Below are 25485 nucleotides of genomic sequence, written 5' to 3'. Positions count from 1 at the left end.
GGATTTGGTCTCAATGGAGTTATTTTTGTGTGGGAACTTCGACAATGGAAGAGTGACTACACTAAAGGCAACTAATTATAAGCAACTAATCAACAACCAATCAAAGTAACTGCCTATAAACAGCATGCTAAGATTTATGACTCCAGTACTTATACAGGGCAAAGGAGGTTAATAAATATACAAAAATCCAAAGCTAGAAGACTTAATTTATAAGAGGATTTGATCCATGGAAATCACATCAGAAATAATACAAAACATATGTCAGGGCCCAGAGAGACGAAAACTCTTGTCTCTACAAAGCTTCTGTTTCCCTCCACTAAATTAAAGCCGTATGAGATGTGAACTAAAGCGAAGAAATATATTGTCCACCCCATTTATGTCCTAGAAGTTCCATTAGAAGATTTGGCGACAGACACGGTGAGTGTCAAAGATGCTTGAAGAAGACTGGGTGAGGCCGTCTGGAAATAGCGCTTCCAAACCAGCCTCTGGTGTCGCCTCGTTTTACACTCATATGACCGCCAGTTCCACCTCACTGACATTCACCGAGTATTAATACACTCCCTCTGAAAACAGATAAAAAGCTCAATGAGACACACTGGGTCGTGGCTTTGAAATCTTTGCAATGAAGGTTCCATTGTCAGTCATCCTTTCACCCAAGCCGGAGAACCAGTTTTCCCCGCGAGCCGAGGGAAAGCCGGCTCATCTATCACCATTTATCCCCCACAGCCCGCCAGCATCAAGCTGGAACATCTGTCAAGCATCATGCTGAACGTCTGACAGATATTTCATACAGCACTGACCTCTCAGCTTTAGCATAAATGAAACACATTGGTCATTTAGATCTCGCAAATGAGGGTGGGGGTAGAGAAAACTGGATTTTTTTTGTTTTTTTGTTAAAGGTCAATGCTATTAAACATCTTTAATCAGACTTGGGAGAAAGGGTTCCAGGGTTCAAAAGGTCAAAGGGGCATCATAAATCACATCATTTGTCAAGACACCTTTATTTAACCATCTTCATCTGGTGTTTTGTGATATAAAGGCCTATGGTACAGTGGAAATGCAAACACGCCTCACATGTAACCAGTTAGAATTGGAAAAAAGATTTAGCAGGTTTTTGTGCCATCAAAGACTTTCTCAATCATCAGTCGTAAAGATCAAAACTCTGGAGATGTGGGTGTTTAGTAAACAGATGTCCAAATATCTCCAAATATGTCCAACAGACTCTTCTCATTTATGTAAAAATGGACGCCAACTTCCCAAAAAAAACAAAAAAAGGTAAAAAAAAATCTGATGAATTGCTTTATCTGGTCAAATTACAGAAACATGCTTGCAGTTATGGTAATTAATGTACGTTTACTGAGGTTTTTTGAGTTATGGTTTGTGGGTGGCGGGAAACTTCTCACCATGTGCTATTTTGGGCTTGGTTGGAGACAGCATGCAGACAGAATCATCTTTCCAATGAGGGGAATGTCAGTCAGCCTGGGTGAATTCCTTTCCCCTGGTTTGGTGATTGACCCCAGCACCCACAAATCTTTAGGCCCACACGTCCGTCACGGCAGGACTCCAGGATGGTCGTCACAGCTGAACGGAGGAGTCGAAAGAGAGGTCCTTGTTCTTCTCTTCGAGTGTTTGTGTGTGACTCGTCTTTATGTGGCCTTTGGGAACTGGGGCGCCCCCTGCTGTAGTATTTAACCCCCATTTTAACAACAAATACACGTGAACTGCTTTAAAGTCCCACTCCAATTATCTTTTGATGCATTGTAAAAGCGTTTCCAGTGGTTTTTTAATACCGTTTTTAGCCACAATCAAAAAACCTGTCGTTTTCTAGGACCGTTTCTACAGAACAACACGAGTTTATCAGAAATTCGCCTCTGTCTTGTGGGCGGTATTGTTGGTGTGCAGAAAGCCCACTTCTTCTTCCCATTATTCACCAGTTTACACGCTCTCCCGCTATAATGGTCCCTCGCAATGGTCCCCAAACTAACATTGGTGGTGCAACCAAAACGATGAGCAGTATTAAAAATATCCAGCCGTACAGTTTTGAGCCACATGCCAGCTCAGACGAGGAAAACAACGACGTACAAGGATCTAGTCATCTACAAGTGAATGCATCAGAATGGAGTCAAACAGGGAGCTTGTGGCCCGCCAAAGCAACTTGTACATCGCACCTACAAGCTTTTTCAAATGTAATTTTTTCATCTGCTCTTGATTCACTACGATTTGAACAAAGAACAACTCAGAAATTATGTCTTAAGCTGATTTTTCTTTTATTTATATGTTGTCCATCATGAGTAAAAGCAAAAAGAACATGTTAAAAACACCAAAACACGATTTTCCTCGGAGAAGGTCTTTAAAGATGCCAACAATGGTTTTCAAAAGAGGGAAAAGGGCAATCTAACACAAAGAAACCCCTCTTTGCTTTGTTATCTGCAGCCTCTCCTCACTACCATAGACAAGCATATTTGTCAAACTAGGATCTTTCCCCTAGCCTTTACCTCTCTCGCACTCAATTTAACTCTGCAATCCCTCCCACTCACACCCACTCATTCTATCAATGCGTCTCCGCTCTGTCCCTCACAGGCTGCTGCTGTCGAGAGGATGAAACCACTCCATCAGTGAGTGGCGCCTCTACTGTCACTAGCATCACACAACTGCGGAGAAAGGCCATAATTAAACAACTCAAGCTCTGGTAATTACTCCACAGTGGCCGTAATTATCCGATTCTCAGGGTGATTACAGCCTACGGGGGGGGAAAGCAAAATCGTTGGGCTCTGCTACAGTGTCACAGCGGAAATGGTGAAAATAAGCAAGGGGAAGATTAAAGGACTACGTTGTTTTTAAAGGGTGAATGGGGTGTACACAGGGCTGGAGCAAAGGTAAAAGAGGAGAAAAAAAAACAGCAGGATGTTTTCCTGTCAAAATAAAAGCCCCACTACATCATTGAAAACCTATCGGCCCCAATGTGCCCACAGTAACACTTTGTAACGTTGCCAAAGGGTTACAGTCTATCATGTCCATCATGCAGTGTTCAAGAGTGTATCTTACACAGATCAGCGCACTTCTTCTCTGTCTCAGCAGTTTTTGCGCAAGAGGGGCGATGCTGCCCTAAGCATATCGCCGACTTCCCAAAGGACGTGCTGAGGGAGAAGGATCGATGATCCGCTCCGACAAACACCACTGTGTTGATTCAGCAGTTAGCCACACACACACACAAGGTAAAAAGGAATGAAAGAAGTGACATCTCAACTCGTTTGGAAGAACTTTTGTCCTTACAGAGTACACAAAGGTGATCTTTCTGCTGGTAGGGACCCTGGGGGGCACCGCAGATGAGCCCAACCCTTTGATGGAACCATGCAGCAAAAAGACACAAAGCCAGTGCGGTTGTGAATGTGTGTGTAGGTGTGTGCTGCAGCATAAACACAAGTACATTTTTTTGCATTAATACTTTTTAGTAACACTGATAGATATAATGATTTTGGTACATGTATTTACTTGGATGAGCAATCTTAGGTTTTAAATCTTTATTGACATTAAGATGAATAAATAAAAAAGCTGTTTAAACTGTGGAAGCACATTTATCCATGTGTTTTACTTTAACCAAAAAATATTCTGTTTATGTTGAGTAAAATTGCTTTTAAAAAATATACATATTTTTTTTAGTTGTTGTTTTACAAATGACCAAACACATCAATTAAAAGCCAACTAAAAACCAGCAATACCTTCTTGGTTTTTAGTAACAAAAGGCAGGAGTTTTATTAGTTTAATTGCTGATTTGCAACATATGGTTTGTGTCAAAGGCAATGATTATATATAAGAACTGAATGTCACCCATGGAAAATGATTTACTGAGACACCAACCAACCAATCAGTTCAGTCACCATCATGTTCACGATACGGACGCTGCCATATTGGAGCCGGAGGATGTCAGAAAGCAGTGTTCGGTCTGAGTCGGTCTGCGTCAACGTTTCGACAATCAGGACTGAGTTGGCTAAAAGTCCACGCCACTGTAACTTGAAAGCAGGCTCAGGAGAGTCTGTTAACCAACGCAAGACCACATACTTTATAGAGGCATTGATTGGCCAAATTATAACTTGAATATCTTGCAAAAATAATTTAAAAAAACACGAGGATTAGCTAGAACAGTGGTTCCCCAACTTTTTCTGCAGGGCCCCCCTTTCTGAAGATTAGAATATTTTCGAGCCCCCCCACACTGACACAAACATACAAATCCTTTGTTTCTAAACTCAACTGGACTTTACTTAACATTTTAAGTCGTACAAAATGGCAACTTCTTCCTGAACAAAACTAACTATCTATCTATCACCTTTACAATTATCAAAAGTGACAAAGCATCATGTATCATAAAATTTTACCATGTAATGGTGTTCATGGCTTTCAACACATCTCCTTATAAACTCCACTCCTGCATGAATGTGGCCTTTTACATCTCTGAAGAAAATAACAAAATCCTGAACAATTAACTCTGCAAAAACTTCACCTTCAATACCCCCCAGTTTGGGAACCACCCAGCTAGAACATGTTTAAAAAAAAGTTGGAAAGCAAGAATGGTGACTGATCAATATATTGTCTGTTTATTTCTCAATAGAACTCTATGGGGTTTGGGCTTTTTGGAGCTAGCGGACACTTCCTGTTTGGAATGCCAAGGGAGAGGGGTCACTCAGTCCAGATCTCATATACAGTCAATGGTTAAAGCCACATCAACAATTAATAAAGGACAACGTTTGACTTTACCTTTACAATAAGGACATTTTGAGTTGACAATGTCTTTAATCTGTTAATCTGACTTTTTTTTTATGAACTAAATCCAAAAGGTCTGTTGGAGCTACAGGGTAAGAGGCTTGTTTCAAAGGACTTGTGAAAGTAAAAAATGTTAAACATTTGTGACACAAGAAACAAGTTGTATTTACAATAAGGGGTAAATAAACAACAAACATACAATCTGTCACGTTGTTGTTTGCCTCTGTTCTCTGTTTACAACATTTCTATTTATGCATTCTTTCAGCTAAAGTCGAAAAAACGATTTTTTCAACAAAAGAACATTTACACATGATTTTTACAAAAACAGCATAAATGAATCAGAAGCAGTTTAAGCAAATTAACGGGAACTTTGATTACTAAAAAAGCGCCTGTATAAAGAAAGTCGTGTTGGCAGTTTCCTTTTGAAGAGTCTATCCGTCTAAATGAGAATCTAAGTAGAACAAATGCACAACTAAAGTTTCTAAAAGCTCCAGAAAAACAACACTGAACAATGCAAGAAAGCCTTTGTTTAAAGTGCTACAACGGCCAAGTCAAAGTCTAGACCTCAGCCTGGTAGGAATACTGACATTAAAACAGCCGTGCATAAACAAATGGCTTCATCGCTCAGTGACCTAAAGCAATCTTTCCTGCAGTAAATCAAATTGTTTCAAACACTGTTTGACTTATTGTCCCTCAGCAGTGAGAGACTTCTGCATAATTAGTGCAATGCATCACTGCTGGTGAACTGTTTTGATCTCAAAGAAATCATGAAGGCCAACTTTGACCTTTGAGCACCACATCATTGATATTTTTGCTGACACAGAACCTCCAACCATCAGAAATAAATGACATTTGTACCTGTAATATCCAAAAAGCAGCTTTAAAGCAGAGATATTTACCAACTAAAACACACAACATATGCATTAAAATTTTTAAAGCAAGTTCAATTGACCGATGGTTAGCCACTCTGCTAAGTAGCTTTACATTGACAGGAAAATAAAACTTCAGCTGCCATGAGGATATTGTGCCAAAAATGGATTTTTATCATTTATGTATCACTTTTTAGAGTCACTTTGAGTCACACAAAAAACAAAAACAAAGAGGACAGTTTCCTAATTTGGTCAGTAATTTGGTTATGCTTGCATCATGCTTCCATCTGGAATGAAATGCATTGCCGATCTGAATCCAAAGTAAAATCTAGATGACATTTTGTTAGGAGAGTCCCAAAACTCCACAGTCGGGTACCAAACTATCTCCCAGAATGACAAAGCATTGTTTTAGATTAACTCTAGAATGTAGGAGTAAGGAGGATGAAAGAGCCTGTTGACTTTGTGAGATCATCTTGGGCGTCCTGTTCCGGCCAGAGTGACCAACATTGCTTGACGACTGATGGTTGAATTGACGGTTGAAGAACAGGAATCTATCCCACAGCAGAGGAGGTGCCAGGTTGTTTCAACTTTGTGATGTTCTTTCACACTCCAATTTTTGTAAATTGGTAATATGTCTTCAAACTTCAGTCACCCACCAAAACAAAAGTGAATTATAGATTCAAGCCTTAGTCACATGCACCCAAACAGGGGGTTGACACATGCAGGTGCTGCAGGCTTCGAGTTGTCTGGGCCCAAAAGCAGTAGCTGCCACATTTTAGGGGGAGTGCATGTGTATTTTGCAGTTTCCTTAAGACTCGTGAAAATAGCACATATTATTATCATGCATTTGGTAAGTGCATCGTGAATAATGGATAATGGAAGGATAATGGAAGTTGCACACACTTTTGACATGTGACTTGGGATATATGGCCATAAGGTGCCCTTACACCACTTTCTAATAGTTCCTGCGGGCCCCGTAGAGGTCAGCCCATTTTTTGACAGACGAAAGCCCGTATCCATCCATAAGGGCAGTTGTGACTTTGGCTTTAGGTGTTAGGCAGTGGCAGAGAAGACTGAAAATATTTCAAGGCCACAACACTTAAATGTATCTCTAATGTATGGAACAACCTGAATTGGTAACAAATGGTATGATACTCATTTTTTCATCGATAAAAAATCATTTGCAAAAATTGATTTTTTTTGTGTCCTGTTTAAAATTAAAAGCTGATTTTTCTAACCTTAGCATTAGCGTTTTGCTTGCATTAACTTGGCATTAATTATATGAGCGCTAGAGGATCAGAAGAGGACATCTGCTATGTGTTGAGTGAGTGAGAAGGGCCATTTGAGTGATCTCGCTGAGGACCTTGATTGATGTCGCACACAGCAGAAAGTCCCAGCGGCCCCATTAGCAGCTACAGTCTGCATTACTGTCACAGCCGTCAGCCGGGACGCAGGATTGTTCTGTCGCTGCAGCCATCAGCGACCTGCTCTGTCTATGAAACGACACACAGACAAATGAATTGAATGCTGTGCTCCCTAAATGAAGACCGTCTGAAACCAGAGCCTCGCCGTGCTTTAATGCAGCCCTCAGCTCTTGTGAAATTACTCCTATTTCCAGCAGTGAACATTTGGCATTCATCAAAATTGATATCGATTTTCATGCTCATTGTTGTTCCTCTGTGGGATGGTTTTACTCATAATTATTCCCCTGGGATTAATAAAAGATGAAATCTGTCAAATTACGTAAACACATTTACATGACAACACGATATGAGACTAAGGCACAATAAGAGCAGAAGGTTTAAGACTTTTATTTTGCCGCAAGTGTCCAGATGCAGTATTTCATTACTTCCTCTTTCTCTTGGGTGAAAAATGATATTGTGCTTTTTCACAGGTGCAACACAGATGAGATATGAATCCCCAGAAAAAAAGCGCCTCTTCAAAGGTCACTCTAATATATGCTGTCCTTATTCTGGAAAGACTGCAAAAAAGCTCTGCAGAGTCATAACTCATAGCAGGAGTGAATCATCAGCCCCAAAGCCTAGAGGACAGTGTCACCTGTCATGGCCCCCCTGAACTCCAATCAAGCATTTTTTCTTCATAAAAAGCTGATGCTCTCCATGACACTGAAACAGGCTTTTTAGCACATACTGTAACAGGCTTACAGTGGCTGCAGAGTTTTAAAGTCTCTTAGTCCCAAAACAATTAGCTTCATGCATGACAACAGCACTCGGATGTGTTTGTAGAAAAACGATTTACCCTTTCAATCCTATTACCCTGATCCCTCCTCTGCTTCCCAAAGGCTTCCAATCTGTTGCAATCTCACAGTGGAGCTGTTGAAAGCCGAGTGGGATTTCGGTCGACATAGCTATGATAAATATGAAGCTCAACCAAGACAAACAAGCGTGGATATTTAGAATTCCACACTAATTGTGTTAAGGCGTGACAAGCTGAATGCCGTGTTCTGACAGGACCAGCTTCCGTTATTTAGAATCAATGAAGGAGGTTAAGGAAGGGTATTTGAACACAAATTTGTGTTTTATCAGATGTAGGGTTCTTTATACTTGAAATATCTTTGGGAAATCTTTTATGGATCCATAAAAACTTTTAGAAAAATACATATGATATGATGCATGTTTGCACGTTCTTTTATTGTCTATGAAATTTTTAAGAAGAGAATTTTATTATTTTGCATACTAGAAGCAACTATTAAAAAGAAGTGTTTTCTCTACAAGGAGGCTGATGGTAATTTGAACTACACAGGATTTCATTGGGGAAGCACAAAGGACTACTGATGCATTCCTTAAATTAAACTAACAGTTCACTCCTTAGTTCTAAGTATAATTTGTTGACGGTAATTTAAAGTGGTTGAAAAAAAACATATTTATGTTTTCTAACCCTAGCTATTTTATAATGTTCATTCTAAAATAATCAATAGGGGACACAGATGAAAATAGCCAATTGAGACTCCATGTCCAGTTCCTTCTAGATCTGTCCGAGGGCAAGTTGTTAATCGAATCGACCTATACCATCATAAAAATGTATCAAAATCAAATAAATCGATTACCGGTAATCAATATTGGAAAATACCATTTGGGTTGAGGTAGGTTTATTTGAACATAAAAACGGCCAATTGTCATCACAGCGGATAACACACACGTGATGTCAGCAAAAAATGATCAAGCCAATACTACAGTCCAATGTGTGGAAACACTTTACATTGCAAAGACATTTGACCATACAGTGTGGTAGAATCTTCTAATAATGCTACGTTTGAAATTTTTCTGTTTGAAAAAACAACAGCAGCTGAACTTTATAAAACTAAAATGTTATTAAAAAAATCATCAATTCTTGTTTACTTGTTTGTTACACATATTTAATTTATACATTTAATTTACACTTAATCATCTTGCAAGAAATACAAGGAATCTGGAAAACGTCACCTGCTCTGTTTAGAACACAGGTATTTATCACAGTCAATGAGTCACACACAATGCACAGAGGAACAGACACACACACACACACACACAAACACAAAACATTTAAGTATAAAACGGACGTATGGCTTAGGTCTACTATGAGGAAACAATTCATCAGGAATCTCGAATACCAGGAGCAAGCTCAGCCACAGAACACAGCAACATATAGCGCACAAAATACTGTGGACAAGTAAATATTTAAATTATTTTTTTTCCAAATGACCACTGCTACTATTTTAATATACTTTAAAAAAGCTATCAGGAATTTTATTAAAAACTAATGCCGTAGTAAGCAGCAAGGTGTCAATATCTTTTAATTTCCCATCTTTGGGTGGAAGTGGGTGGAGTAACCCAGCAGATATAAGATCAGCTGTGATCAATTTAGTTGGTATTTTTTCATTTTATTTTTAAGATCTTAAAATTTTTTGTCCATTTTGGATATTCCTAAAAACTACAAGCTTTTTGGACTTGAAGTCAACAGTTTTCCTGAGCCAAGTTGCGTGGGGTCATGCTATAAAGGTGATGCAACAGTCTAAGGCACTAAATTTAGGCTGCGTGGTTTTGAAGTACCTAAGGAGAATCTAGATTACATAACCGCGTAACTGTTGGCTTGTCTGAGGTGACAGAGAGCAGTTATTTTTAGCCAATTATTAAAGTGACATAACAGTGTTTAAGAAAACTGTGCTCTCCTGGATACAGTCTCCCTTTACACTTTGAAGACCCACTCTAATGAAAATGGGGTTTTTGATGTTTCAACAGGTTTCTGTGGCATCATTTTTCTGATGATGGAGGACAATTATGAAGAAAATTAAGCTTATAACTGCATTTCTGAATATTCCTCAACTGTGAATCAGGAGCAGATGAAAAAAGGCAGTTTGAAAAAGGTAGAGCGATGGGCAGGCCACCAGTTACCTGCTCCGCTTCATTTTGATTCATCCACTTGTAGACAAATAGATCCATGTACTTCTTCTTGTCCTCATCTAAGCTAGCATCTGGCTCAAAACTGTACTGCTGGATAGCTCCGATATTGCTCGCCATTTTTGTTGCACCTCTAATGTTAGGTTGGGGTTGTGAAGGACTGTAAGCTAATGGGAGAGCATCCGAACAGATGGATGCAGGAAAGGGGGCGGGGTTACTCCAGGGCAACATCTCAGAGGTGAATTTCTAATGAACTACTGCCGCTTTGCAGAAACTATGTCCTAGAAAACCACAGGTTTTTTCAGTTTTGGCTAAAAAAGGCACAATCATAATTAAAAATAAAACACTGGGAACACTTTGAAAATGGATCAAAAAGTGAGGCTTTGATATTTTATACACTTATGTCAAATAAACTAACAGTCATTCATTTATTGATACTTTTTCTTTTTTTGGCATTTGATAATCTAAAATGCCTACATGTAAAAATGTAAACTACACACGTTTACAATATTCCACAGTTTAAGCCATTTGCAGACTGTGCTCTGTTATGTAACAAACCCTAAATCTTTTTATTATGCATTCTCTGTTTCATCAGTGTCAGACATGACTACCTTTTGTAATTTCTGCAGTGTAATGGGGTATAATCTCCTGCTCTGTTACCTTATCGATGCTGTTTTTGTTTTTTGGCTCCAGAAGGAGAAATTCTTCTTTTGATCAGCTGTGATGCTCCTGAGAAGTCAACTTCAGTGAGGAGCCAAAGTCTGCACGCTGTGAGCTGCATGGAAACTTTACACCTCCCTTCCCCGCCATCACAAATCCACTTGGGCAGATGACCGACTCTCCCAACCTTTGGCAGACAATAAGGGGAAAGCTGCAATAGTGCTGGATAGCGGTGTCAGTAATGAGAATGGATCGCAGCCCGGCTGCACCATCTCAGCCTCATTGATCACCCAGCTGTGAAGAGTGATGGACTCGCTTGTGGGGGGAAGAGCAGTGTGCATGTTCCAACTCCTCTCCGATCCATTCTTATTTGGCTCTGTATCGATAACGCACCCCCTGGAAACCTCGGCACTATTGTGTTGTGTAGGTCGTAGCACAACTCTGATCGAGCCGCATTTCCAACCGATAAAGTATGACATAATTGAAGACGTTTCCAGCGCGGTGATTATTTCTAACTGAAGGATTTGTCGATGCACGTTAATGGCTGCTCTGGGCAAACAGCTCGGAAATTAGTTATTTGATTAAATCGCTTGTTGCCATCAACATTTCATTAAGCTGCATGACAATCTTAGACGGAGATCCCCAAATTGACTGCTTTTGCCGCCGTTCTCCATTCGTTCTCCTCCTGAAAAGTTCTTATAGAAGACAGGCAGAGGACTCCATTTGATCCAACTCCATTAACCGAAATGATTTCCCTTTCTTCTATACTTCCCTCCACCCCATGCCTCATAAATGTCATCCCGTCTGTGTAAGCATTAATCTCTGCGACGCTGGGGCCCAGTGACTCTCCAGAACAAACCCGTCTTGTTGAACTGCTCCCCTGCTGAACAGTAGAAGCTTGGCAGAGCTAAAGGAAACAGAGCATTGAGGAGGGGGAATGCATCTTTTTTTTTTTTTTTTAAGTTAGAGGTGCAGCCTCAGCAACAGTGGGGTCTCTAGTGGGAAAAATATCAGCAGCATTATGGAATGAGGCTGGGGCTGCCATCACTATCAATGAGAGGAAGAGGCCTGTCAGAGCACACAAAGGAGAAAAAGACAATCCAAGACGGATAACAAGGGAGATGGAAGGAGGGAAGCAACACATGAGGAAGTGGGAGACGGACAAGGAGCAGGATGAAAAAGCTTTCCAATTAGAAAATGTAACAACAGAGCAAGAAGGAGCTGAACAGATCACCGCTGATGGTGTTAGATAAAGCTACAGCAAATTGAAAGAGATGAAGGAAAGATAGCAAGCTGCACACAGAGGCAGACAAAGAGGAAGCACGAGTGAGCATAAAAGCCGCAGAGAAATTAATTAATAAGATAGATGAGGTGAAGTGCCACAATGAAGAGGAAATAAACAATAAAAGGAATGAATCACGACGAAATGGAGTTAAATGTTCCTGCCACTCAGAGCCCGCATGTGGCTCCACGTGATAAAAAGCGACTTTGTCACCCTCCACTCTCGCACCCCAGTCCTCCTTCTTCTGCCGGCTCCAACCATCTGTGCCGCACAAATACACCAAGCTGCCCGTCAACAGTCCTAGCTCAAGACATCGCCAGCTTTGTGACATCAATCCGGAGTCTGGTTCTCAGTAACTCAGATACCCCCCCTTCCCCCTGCCTCGCCATCTCCAGGATAAGTGACATCCTCAGCTGGAGGGTCTCAGACTGTTAGCTCCCACCGAGGAGGATGGGACTCCAACCACAGCAGCCTAATGGTTATTGTGCGAATGGCTGCAGAGAGAAATGGATCCAAATTCACCGGTTCCCCTCTCCCCTGTGGTCTTAGCTCTCCCCCTGTTGTGCTGGGAACAGCTGCGGGTATTTAAGTTCTGCCGATGTGCCACTAAGCAGGGCACAAGCCAGGAATGACAGACGTCCAACAAAGAGGAGAAACCCATGGATTCAATGACACTTTGATCTATAACTAAGTTACTAACCAACAATTACAGCTAAAAACAAGTTGAAGAACAATTTAGAAAAACAAAAAAGACTCCTGTATTTTATATACAGAGTTTCTGCTTTAAATACTCTTCAGAAAAAACTGTTTGTTTTATAGAAACCAGAAGTTGACCCATTTAAAGACAGAATTGAGCCTCAAAGCCCCAAAAGCCACAAGCGGATTCCGAGTGTTTTAATCTCTAAAATGGAATACTTACTGTTGTTTCTACATATTGAACAAACAAACTGACAGTCTAAAGGATGGATGTAAACAATATGACCATGCTGGTTTATGGACCACCGTCCTGAAACTTCCAGCTTTTAAGCAAACAGTTTGGATGTTTGGAGCTCGTGGTGAGCAAGCAGGCATGTATGAAAGGAGTTTTAAGAAAGTAGCATATAGTAGCTGAAAAACAGTCTTGCCGTATACAGAATAAACTAAAAATGAAAGTAAGAACTACATAAAAAAAAATAAGAAAATATTAAAATCAGCATGAGAACAAGAATATATCTGGAAAAAACTCAACACTTTATTAAAGTCCCACTTCAATCATCTTTTGATCTATTGAAAACCTGCTCCCTGTGGTCTTTTAATCATCATTATGCCGTTTTTAGCCAAAATTAAAAAAAACTGTCATTTTCTAGGACATAGTTTCTGCAGAGCAGCAGTGCTTCATTACAAATTCCCCCTTTGAGATGCTGGCAGGATTGTTGCTGCACAGTAAGCTGGCCCCCTCCCATCATCCCTCTAATTACATGCTCTCCTGCTACCTTACAGCCCCTCACAACCTCAACCTAACTTTGCTGGTGCAACAAAAATGGCGAACAATATAGAAGCTATCCAGCCGTACAGTTTGAGCCAAATGCCAGCTCGGATAAGAAAAACAAAGTAAAACTAAATAAAAAAGGATTTCTGCAAAAAATGTAATTTTATGTTCTCTTAAGAGCTACTGAGTTTAAAAACTTAACAGATTTGAGTAACCAATTTTGGAATTTATGAACCCCAGAAATAGTATTTGTATTGATTTCATCATCTTATGTATTTGTGGAAATAAAAAATACAAAAAACAATTTTGGAAAAAAAAATATTCTCCATAATCTACTTGACTTCTAATTTTTTAATTTTTTTAAATGACAAAATAAAACACTAAATGATTATGTGCCTGTGGTTCAGAAATACATTTTAGTAATATAAAAAGTAAAAAAAAAAACTACGTGAAAAAGGATTTGAAAGATGATAACACGTATGCTGTTGGAGCCCCACTGCTTTCTCAGGTTTTCGATTCTATGCTTTGCTTTCAGTGTGGAGCTCCAGCTGTCCATGAAGGAACCAGAGAAGCCAGCAGGCAGTCACATTAAGCAGTTCAAATGACAGATTTCTGTCAGTTGTCCAGTCTAATGAATTGCTTCATTGTCTTAGCATCACCACACATCAGTTCAATCCTATTTAACGATATCTGTATAATAACAATCATTTACAACAGAATTAAAAAAAAAAACAATAAAAAGAAAAGTATGTCAGAAGTGCCAATGCAAGATCCTGAATAGTACAATGTAAGAGAATTCGTTTGGGATCCCAGAGCAAACTCAATATCAGGTGAAGTGCTGCTGCACTGCCTGGCAGTGTAGAGCAGCTATTACAGTCCTTCCTGAACCCGGGCAGGTATCCAAACAGCCTCCAAAGGCTTTGATGAAGTGTCCTGTCATGATGTCAGCCTCCACTGGTCTTCAGCTCACCTGGGAGCTCCCTTTGCTCCTAACAACTCCACCCTGAGAGTCAAGCAAAATGGGGAGGGAAAAAAAAAAAGAACAAGCTTGGCTTCCACATGAAAATTCTCACTCTTTATCGCAACGCTTCCCAGGAAAAACAGCGACAATGAAAACTCAGACATGGATTCCTGCTTTTCTCCTCTTTTCACCTCCTTGCTCCTCATGCTCCTCCTGTGCTCGCTTGTTGGCTGTCAGCAGGTTAAAAAATGGCTCGGCACAAGCAAAGGAGAAACAATTACTCATGGCGCAGGCTGTATAGACATTGGGAGCTCTGTCCTCCTCTGTGATCTCCGGGCCATGTGTTTCTAATTAAACGGTGCGCTGGAAGAATTATCAAAGCTTGGGATTGCATAATGAGCACTGGCAGAAATCTGCAGTGACACTCTTTGCGTCTCCAGAGATGCACAGTTGAGTTAAAATGGAAACATGCCAAATAGCTTCTAACAGATGCAATCTCGTTTTTGAGAGATGACTCAATTCTCACGTCTAAGATGTGAGGCATTGTTGCAGCACAACGGAAACCTCTGCTGTTTATTTTTGAAAGCTTCTTTTAATTTTCTTAAGCATTTGGTGGAATTCTTTAACAGATTTCAGCCTTCGGATGCGATTTCGCTGCACATGTGATGATCTCAAACCCTGTTCTGCGTCGTAGTCACACGGCACCAATTGGCCAGAGACGAGCATGGATGATTTAGCTCGCCAAATGGAGGCATGTTCCTCCTCACACAGACAGGCACTTGTGTCCCAGACGTCAACCCAGCTTTGGTAAAACATCACACGCGTCTGCACATGCTTTTCCGAACAAAGAACACACATCAACACTTAAAATCTGGTCTCCATAGCGACTGTTTTGGGCCAACTTGCATCTGTTTCTGTTTGTTAAAGAGGAGGGAAACCAATTAATCACAAGCTTGTACCTATTTTCCTTTTCTAGAGCTTTTTTCAATAGGTTAATGCCTCGTGAGAGGAAAATATAATACAAATAAATACAGGCACCGAATCATCATACTTCTTTTAGGAAACTGAGATTTCCTAATTAAGTCAGGCCTGATTTTATTGTTTAATAGTTTTCTGTAGTCCTACATTATCATCACACAAAAAGATTTACACTTCTAGAAATGCCTACCTGCTTGGTGTTGAGCATGTGGCCCAATGAGTCCATCTGCTGGATGAACAAAGACTGACAACATCCCAGTTCTGTTTTTGTTTTTTCTTGATTGCTTCAGAAAGTATTTTTTATTTCAAATAAATCAGACTTTTATGAGTTATAACTCCCATGGACATGCAGCTGGCTGTTTACAAGAACACACAACTCGTGACTTTAAATAAAAATAAAAAAAACAGATGCAAGAAGTAATGTGAGCTACTTCATCAAATCACTAGAAGTTTCTTTTTTTTTCATCAATAACGCCAGCTTTCTGGATAGAATTGTAATTTCTGTTTTTCATTCGGGCTAGGGACCCCTTTTGGCCACTCCCTGTTAATTACGAAAATAAGGAAGAAACCTACAGCAGAACCAGACTAAAGGCCATGTCACATAGCCACTACCGGTACGTACCTTTAGTGCATTTTTCACAAATGAAATTTCCGTCTTTCGTGATACATGCGTGATATACGTAATTCATAAGTGTTTCTTGCGTTTGTCATTCATCAATGACCATGTCCATCAAGGGTTTTGGCCAACAGGTCTTTATGTGAATTTGGTTTTGAGCTGCACAAAATCTTTAGGTTGGTTGAGAATTACAAAGTTTACATGTATTTAACATAGTTCATCATGGAAATCTTGCACAATTGTGTGTCGTTTTTGCGTGATTCATGCATCTTCTAAACCTGTTTTGTCCCTTTCAGGGTCACGGGGCAGCTGGAGCCCATCCCGGCCACTTGTGGGCGAGGCAAGGGACATGCTGGACAGGTCGCTAGTCTGTTGCAGGTTTTTGGGAGACGTATACGCAAATTGGTGACTTTCCACAACCGTTCCTTGTATGACTAACGGACTTTTCACACATGTACCACCGATGTGTAACTTTTATATCGGGTATATGGTGCACATATGTTAAAATTACGTAATTGACGCACGAATCACTAATGAATTGCATATACACTGTGTGATAATCATGCAAGGTTCATGTTTTACGTTGATTTACATGTTCTTTGCGTGGTTTATTCCTACTTCTTCCGTGGTTTTAATGTGGTTCATTCGTGATGAGCCTGTGAAAGACGTTCTCACTTTTTTCACGTATGACCAATTTCCATCTGTGCAATATGTGCAAAATGTAAGTAGTGGACAAGTAACACTAGTAAAAAAAAAAAAAAAAACAGCCATCTGCACTGACTGAATGTATCCAGCTTTGGATTTCACATTTTTATATTATACATGCATACAGTGGTTAAAAGTTGGGATAGGCAACCGGCATCCCTTAAAAGGTTCAAAAAATGGTGTGAAATATGTAAAGTTTGTTTGATTTTGATCATTTTTGCAAGTCGAAACCAAATTTAAACTAAGTACATAAAAGTAATTTTATCAACTAAAATGTTTTGTTTTAGTGAAAAGCGAACACAGTCACTAGAATTGGCAGGGTAATGTCATATTTTCCTCTGTATTCCTTCACTTCTGGCAACAGTCATGTAAATCAATCTTAGTCCTTCAAAATTGTTTTGAATTTCCCAGTTCAGCTTTTTTTTTCTTTCAAGGACAGCTTGAAACAGATGCCGGCTCTGCTTCGATATGAAATCAGCTTGTAATAATTATATTTGCAAATACATTCCACAGATGGAACACATCAAACGCCAGGACCAACCACTACACTGTTCAAAATCATGTTCAGTGGATACATTTTGATTTATCGGGACACATCTGAGCCAATTTGGAAATCCACACGCTAAGACTCTAGTCCTTCCGCAGCTGTGCACCTTTCTGTCTACAGGACAGGAAATGGAGGCTGCCGTTTAAAGCAGCCAACGCATAAACAGTATCTCACTACCCGTGAACTTCAGGCACTGTTTTGCATTTCAAAATTCGAGTACAATTCACAATTTTGTAATAGACGTGCAACGCAAATAGTTTACTTTAACAACAAACATGCAGACACTTTAAGATAAAAAAGTCTTGACAATATTTTTGGTATCGACCTGACAAGAAAATACACAATTTCTAAAGCAAATAACACAAATAAATGCAGTAAAAGGACAAAATAGCGACTAAACAATGCATAACATTTTAAAAGGCAACAAAAGTGCAGCCATGTTTTTAAGGGAAAAATGTTGAAATAGATTTGATGACCCAAGGTACCCAGAAACACATACAATTGTACTTTTTAGATGCACAACCTTCTTTTTGAATTAATACAATTGAAGAAATTTCACCTTGGAGTGACTGAAGTTATTAGACCATTTAGACCATTTGCTGTATAAAAGAAGTGGACTGAGTGACCCCTCCCCCTTGGCCTTCCAAACAGAAAGTACTTGCTGGCCCCAAGAAGCCAAAATCCCATAGACCTCTATAGAGAAATAAACGGCTATTTCTCAGTCAATATATTTGTCAAAATAATCATTTTGACCTTTTTTTAACATGTTCTTGCTAATCCTTTTTTTTTTACATATTTTTTTCTGTAAAGCAAGTTATTCAACTTATAAACTGACCAATCAAATACTTCAATAAAAGTACGGCGTCTCATGTCGAACATTCGAAAGATTCTCTTGAGCTTGCTTTCAAGTGGTAGAGGTGTGGCCTTCCAATAAGTGCAATCCTGATTGGCAAGAGTGGTTGCCATAGAAATGTATACTCAGACCAGCTCGTACCAGTCATTACCAGTACTTACTGACGATTTGTTGTTCCAACATGGGGACGTTCGTTTAGCAATAACATGACTAAATTAACTTTGTTTCATTGGAGCCAGAAGTAAGCCATTGGGTGACGTCACACTGACCCGGTCCACTTCCATTTCTTTAATGGAAAGAAATACAAGGTGAATACAATAAAAATAGGAATCAACCTGGATCAGTTAATAATGTTGTTTTTCACGTTTTAATGTTGTTTCTTATGTTTTACAAAAGTATCAGATTGGGACTCTGTATCGTATTGGCATCAAAAACAAAACTCTGAATCTGATCAGGAACAAAAAAATTCTGATCGGGACATCCCTAGTTGAGACAACATTTGTCCTTCATTTATAAATAAATCACAAAGAATAATTGCTTTTTAAAGTGGTTGAAATGCAGACAAAATACTTTAGTTTTACTGATTGGTTTTGCTTTTAATGGAAAGAAATATTATAGACTTCACTTTAAGCACTTTGTGTTGTGTTTTATAGGAAAAGTGCTATATACATAGGCCTGCACAATATACCGCAAATTTATCGTTATCGCAATATCCAGCTCTGCAATATGCATATCGCAAAAGACGGCGAATATCGCAATAAATCGCAAACCCAAAATGTGTTAAAACAAACTTCTAGCAGCTTGAAGCATTTAACGAATCAAATAAATCCCTTTATGCTTTGACCAATCAGATGGACGCCTTCCCATTGTTGACCAATCAGATGGAGGCCTATTATGTTAACCCTGGTCCTGAAGAGCCTCAACCCTGCCTGTTTTCCAGCTCTCCTTAACCAGCTTGCTGTTGATTGGCTGACTCAAGTGATTTCACATCCTGATTGACTGAACACACCTGATTTTGGTTATCATTATCGAGCAGTCTAGGGAGAATTGGAAAACAGACAGGGTTGAGGCTCTTGAGGACCAGGGTTAGCCACCCTGACGTTTGTCCCCCATGTCGATGAGGGTCATTTGGAGGATAATTTTTAAACTGTTGCAATGAAATGGGAATGATGTTTTTGTTTATTTTTCTATTTGTTTATTTACCGCAGATTTATCGTTATCGCAATATTGATCACTAATATCGCATATCGCAAGTTTTCCTCATATCGTGCAGCCCTATATATAAATAAAGTTTGATTTGATTTTAATTTATAAGTATTGTTCCTTTCCTTTACATTCACTCATAGGGGTTTGCAAGTCATTTCCTGTATGTTTACTTCTTTAAAGGTCATTGGAAATCTTGTGATTCTGCGCTACAAGCTCAAATTACTGAGAACCAACAAGGATTCGCTCCCATGCTCTCCGTGATGCCAACAATCTCACAGGAATGAGCAGACTTTCCTCTCACGGTCTTTGGTTTCTTTGCTGTGAAAAAGAGATTTCCTCCTCCAAATATCATGACTACTTCCTCTTCCCTCCATTCGTCTTCGGACCATAAACAAACACAGGTTGACAGACCAATCTGTTTACAAAAATCTTTTTGCTTCCCAGCTCACAAGTCGTGTTCAAGCTGACACCATTCCTTTTCAGTTTCTGGAAAACTATCCGTTATGGTTTTCATTAATGAAAGATCGTATAGGCCAACATGTGTCACTATTCCAGATTGACAAATATCTTACATTGGAAAGCCACGTAGAAAAAGAAGAACCATCTTCACCGATACCTTAGCAGGATTTGTTTTTGAGACAAGGCATAGATTTTCTGCTTTTTGTGCATGCAAGCCAAATGTCAGCATGAGCATATGTTACAGAGATAGCCAGCCTGTTTAAGTTTAAACAAAAACAGAATTCCACTCAAATCAATTACCGCTCACAGACACTATCAATAAAGGCCTTAGGGGCCACGTTAAAGCCCAGCATCCTTTACAACCCTGAAGCATGAAGTTCCACCACCTTTCTGGCTTCCTTTACCGCAAAAGAAACACAACATCCATCATTTGAAGCCACTATTTCCACAGACATTACTCTCTTTCTGTTTTTTTTTCTTGTGATGGGAAACAAGCACATAGCAATGCAAGCAAAATTCATCTTCAACCACAAATGAAACAACCTATTCAAACCAAAGAATAGCTGTTTATCAAACACACTGAAGCACAAACTGGAATTTGATGCAAGATGATTTAACTGTCAGGATTTTATCTTTGGGGCTGATAATGCTCAAATACACAACACCATCCTGCACATTCTTGCTTTATCGCTGCTTCACGAGACACCGTTGTATCTCTGCTTAAGGCTCAACTTGTCATAATCTAGCTGTGAAAGCCCCGCGGCCACCCAGACATCTGGTCCGCATCAATCCACGGCCTCATCAACACCATCCTCATCATCATCAGACACAACGCTCTCGGAAAAGTTGTCTTGACACAATTTCTAAACTTTGTTTCCATCTACGCTCATTCTCACATGGACAGAGACCCTCCCACACGCACATACCCACCAAACCACAGCTAGCTCAAATGTTGGGGTTACTGGGAAGTAAGAGGCAAACAGTATGGGATGTGGGACAGCCTCACATCCTAAATGACAAGGAGACATGCTACACGTCAATTTAAATCAAAATCTGGGATCAATCTAATCCCATTCATACATCAGAACCATGGATTAACTATGAAAATTAGCTTTTCATTTTCCAGATGTCCTAAACTGGAAAGTCATCTTGATTCTGTTCATTCAGCAAGAATTTCTATCTTGATATCCTCGGATAGACATGGAGAAGTCGGCATAAATGCCCAAAAGTAACTCCCGTCTTTGCTGTCTTCAAACCTCATTCCCATGTGACAGTAAAACCATTTTCAGGACCAGCTTGGCTGCTTTCCCGAAATCTTGACGTCCAGCTATGAAGTTATGTGACACCTTCTTTCCCATGCCTCTGATGCCGATGGAGAACTGTCAAACACATTTGTGGCCCAAGTTAATGAGTTGCAGGCCTGATGCAAACTTGCTGGGACAGCTAATATAGTTTAAAAAAAAAGAAAAAGAATTGTATTTAATCTGCTTGGTTGTGTGTAATTTTGCTGAAGCTGTGTTTATGTTTGATTGCCATGTTATTTTTTATCTTGACATCCATTTCTGGGCTTTCTGTTAGCTGCAGTTCTTGATGACCTTTCAAACAAACACTTATAACCGGGGATGTACGAACTTTTAATCCAGCTCGCTAACAAATCAAGCAGAAGTACAATCAAAAGCGTAAATAAGGACTTTCAGGCTCCCATCAACTTTTGATCCATTTTAAAAGGGTGATCTTTTAATTATGTTTGTGCCATTTTGAGCCAAAATCAAAAAAACCTGTGTCATTTTCTAGGACATAGTTTCAGCACAGTGGCTCCACTCCATTCTGATGCATCCACAAATAGATCCTTCTACGTCTTTGTTTTCCTCATCCGAGCTGGCATCTGGTTCAAAACTGTACATAGGTTGGGGTTGTGAGGGGCTGTAAGCTAACGGGAGAAATTGAAAACAAAGGGCAAATTTCAAATGAACTCCTGTTGCTCTGCAGAAACTATGTTCTAGAGAACAACACCAATTGTTTGATTGTAGCTAAAAACGGTCCAATTATAATTTAAAGACCATTTGGAACACTTTAAAAATAGATCAAAAGATGATCACAGTGGGGTATGGTGTTTCATCGCTGCCACACAGTGAAAGGGCGTAGACAAGTGAGCGGGCGTATTCAGGAACTGAGTGAGCGAACCTTACAACCACGCAGGCGCAATTCTAACCGAGCGACCCCGCATTTTACAACTGCAGGCCTGCAATCCTAACTGAGCGGTGATCCTGCGCGGTCAATTCCCCTTTGCGCCCTCATCTGGATTTGCACTCAGTGTAAAGACAATTACGCCCTTTCACTTTATGGCAGAGAGGAAACGCCATAGTGGGACACCAAAAACACCATTTTCCTCAGAGTGAGTCTTTAAAGAAAGTTTCCCACGTTATGATTTTGCCAAAAGTACAGCAAATATCAACACCAATATTCCTGCCCACCTTTTAGAGGAAAAAAAAAAGGTCTTTGATGTTTTATCTGTGAATTTACAAGCACACCTGTCATCATCAAATAGTAGAACATGTGTTCTTTGGAAAGCTTTTTTTTTTTCCTTTTGCTGGTCCAGTGAAATATTTACCCTACAGCTATAACGAGATGAGAATGGAGCACATAAGTAGGCTGTGTGATGCATAGAGGCCTCAACACACGGGGAGCGGCGCAACTCCAGCTGCTCTCAATTGTTCTTCATGGGTCTATCTTGGCAAAGAGAGCAAACTGCATGCTAATGTGAGCAGCCTTTCTGCTGTGTGTATGTCCTTCTATCTTGTCAGTCTCTCAGGAATCGTAATATGTGTGACATCTGTAGAAAATGAGAGCCATCCACCCAGAGCTCATGGAGACAGAGGGACGGACAGGCTCTACAGGCTTCCTGAAGCCACAATGCTGGAGAACTTCCAGATTGTTGCAAAACGATGCTTTTTTTTCTTATCTAAATGGGTGACAATGATAAATCGCTGCGTACCAACACAAGGTCTCATAAGCATCTAGAGCAAGGAAACGAAGACAAAGGAAAGCAATGCATTCACATAAATATCTAGCTCATTGAGGAACACTATATATCATCAAAAGGAGCACAAAGAAGCACAGTTGGGTTTTTAAAAAGTTAAGAAATTTCCTTTTTAGGAAACGTCTAAAAACGCAAATACTAACCCACACGTATATTTTGTCTGAAAAGGTCATTTGTGGAGCAATAAATGCTTTAACAAGGTAGCCTTAAGTAGAGTTTTGCTCAGATTAATTGTAAGATTGCATTACAATTAGCATTGAAACCTTAAAATAAGAGTTGTTAGGGTTAAAAAAAAAAGCCATCAAAGCAAGTCTAGCTGGGGCTTCTGTTGTGCTGTCTGTTTCATACACGTTGCCCCATCAAGCTAACTTTAAATGACATATAATAAAAATAACTATAGATACTGTTATCTTCCAGCAAGAAAGGTCTCCAACACCCTCTATTGGTTTATCCACCAGCTCTGGAATTATAATGTATGAACATCTAATAACTTCAACGTTTTATTTTCTGGAAAGAAAATAACAAAAACAAAATTTGTGACAAATTTTTATGAAATTATCTAGCAGAGATAATTAGAATCTAGTCAAAATGCAATCCGATGTTTATTCACTTAAACTCCACTCATTAGTGTAATGTCATATTTCAACATTTTTAGTAGTTTCCATTCATTGAAAATATAGCAGTCAGTGTTACATCAACTCATTAATCAAAACATCAATTTTTAAAAGTACAGGTCATCTAAAATACTTTCTAAGCATCAATCAATATATACATATTACAAGACGTTGCCTCTGAGAATGCAGAGTACTCTCATGAACAAATAAAAATGCACAAAAGGGCAAGCAATGGAGAATATAAATCAAACTGTACTTTAATAGCATAGATCAGCAGTCCGTTAACCTTTTTCAGGCCACAGATCGGTTTAACGTCAGACAAAATTTTCACGGACCTGCCAGTACGAGGCTGAAGTGAGCGTCTGATTTTTTCTTTTTCCCTCCAGTTTTTGCAATCTTTTTAGGTTAAAGTTTATCTTTGTCCCCTGTAAAATATCTGCAGGTGCTTTAAACTTTATTTGTACACTAAATTTTGTGTTGGAACAGTTAAAATTTGATATAGATGTTCCCTTAATCCATACCTGTCAAAGTGAAAGTTAAAATCAGACGCCAACTTCAGCCTCATCTGAAGGATGAGGATAAATATAAAAATACTTAAATACAACAAGGAAAAACAAATGATAAAACTGTTATTTTCTAAATATAATAAGAAATGTGAATCCACCACTTGAACAACTTTATTAACGGCATCCTTGTAACAGACAGCTGGTTGCAAAATATTATTCATCATTAGTGTGGTGTGCGGGAACTAATTTCGCAATAATTTTTGGAGGAAAGACTCCTGGTTTTTGTCTTTTAATGCACCTTTCCTTTATTTTGAAGTCAAAGGCTCTTCTTCTGTTTCCATACTGGCCCTTTCCTGAGAAAAAAAACTTTCCTAATACGTTTGTCAAGTAGTGGATGGATTTTCGACACGTGACAGAGCATCCAGTAGTTTTTCCAGATAAAAGTTCTTTCAAAATCAGAATATAAACAAAACAGAAAAAATGTTGGTCATTTTTTTTCTATTTGGTCCGGAACCAACTGTCCCACGGACCGAGGGGTTGGAGACCACTGAGGCAGAGGGTGTATCCCACCTCCACACCGATAGGCTGGAACAGGCTTCAGCAACCCCAGTATAACCCAGAAAAGGACTAACCCAGAAGAGCAGATAGATGGATGAACAAAAGGGTTCTTTACCCTTGTGCTATCTTAGATGACCCCACCCTTACTTTGATGCGTTCTCCCTACAATGACAAAGGTGGATAAAGGTGGAATGATTTCATGTAATCCATGGACACCAGTGAAGATCACAAATCATTGAAGAAAAAAGGTTCAGAGCACTGTCTAGTGGGTCTAGATGACCCAACTCCCAACGTTAAAGTGCCTAGGATAGCACAAGGGTTAAAGATCTTAGTGTGCCTGTAATTCCTGTAATGCACAAGAGTTGCCACTAGATGGAGTCAGATATTAGAAGATGAATTTACATTTTGTCCATCAGCTGTTCAATAAAACATTGATTCATTATTGATTTCTCTACACGGTCAAACATTTAAGAGAATATTATAATGCATAATATATATAAAGTAAAAATATAAATCTTTTACAGTGTAATTTCAGCAGGTTTTAGGCACAGGATTAGTTTGACTATACATCAGCAGCCATGACAGAGGCACAATGTGTTTCATATTAGTGCCTTTTCTCAGCTCCTTCAACCTATTAAATATATCTTTGCATTGTAGTGATGTATTGAAGGCAATATTACTTTAATGATTTTGCCCACATTAAAGCATGCACTTAAGCCAAGGCAGTTAGATTAAAAAAAAAGATAACGCTCTTGGTTAGCTTATTCAAGTTTACTCTGATAAAAGAAAGGCCTTGCTACTCATGCACCGGGTTTGTTTCTGACTGTATTCTCTGTGACCAGCTCAGAATTGAAGTATAGTTAAGTGACGTGTCACGGGTGTTCCATCTGTTTTGAACGCTGTGTTGGTTTCCTGGTGTGTTCAGTAAGGGTCAATCTTGATCCGTCTGTACAAGCAGCAGGTGAACACCATCCCACAGATCTGAAAACAGCAAGTTGGTAGTCAGTC

General features: G+C 39.5%; 1 protein-coding gene across 5 annotated transcripts in view; it reads right to left on the bottom strand.

Moving 5' to 3' along the window:
• tspan11 (tetraspanin 11) overlaps positions 1 to 25485 on the bottom strand; it is an 87581-nt gene that overhangs the window by 47715 nt on the left and 14381 nt on the right. For 4 of the 5 annotated variants that reach the window (XR_002293146.3, XR_002293147.3, XM_004083051.5 and 1 more), the window contains one exon: positions 23389 to 25458. The exons of the other annotated variant lie outside the window; for it this stretch is intronic. Coding sequence is in view for 2 of the 4 variants with exons in the window: in XM_004083051.5 (XP_004083099.1) it covers positions 25399 to 25458 (60 nt within the window). In the remaining 2 variants the exon portion in view is untranslated. Of the gene's footprint in view, positions 1 to 23388; positions 25459 to 25485 lie in introns of those variants that run through there. 5 annotated transcript variants of the gene reach the window in all.

This window comes from Oryzias latipes, chromosome 23 (genome assembly GCF_053564925.1).
Source record: "Oryzias latipes strain Hd-rR chromosome 23, Olatipes_Hd-rR_3.1".
Classification (NCBI taxonomy): domain Eukaryota; kingdom Metazoa; phylum Chordata; class Actinopteri; order Beloniformes; family Adrianichthyidae; genus Oryzias; species Oryzias latipes.
The sequence above is the reverse complement of the archived record's forward strand: the minus strand, read 5'-3'. Positions and strand labels throughout refer to the sequence as shown.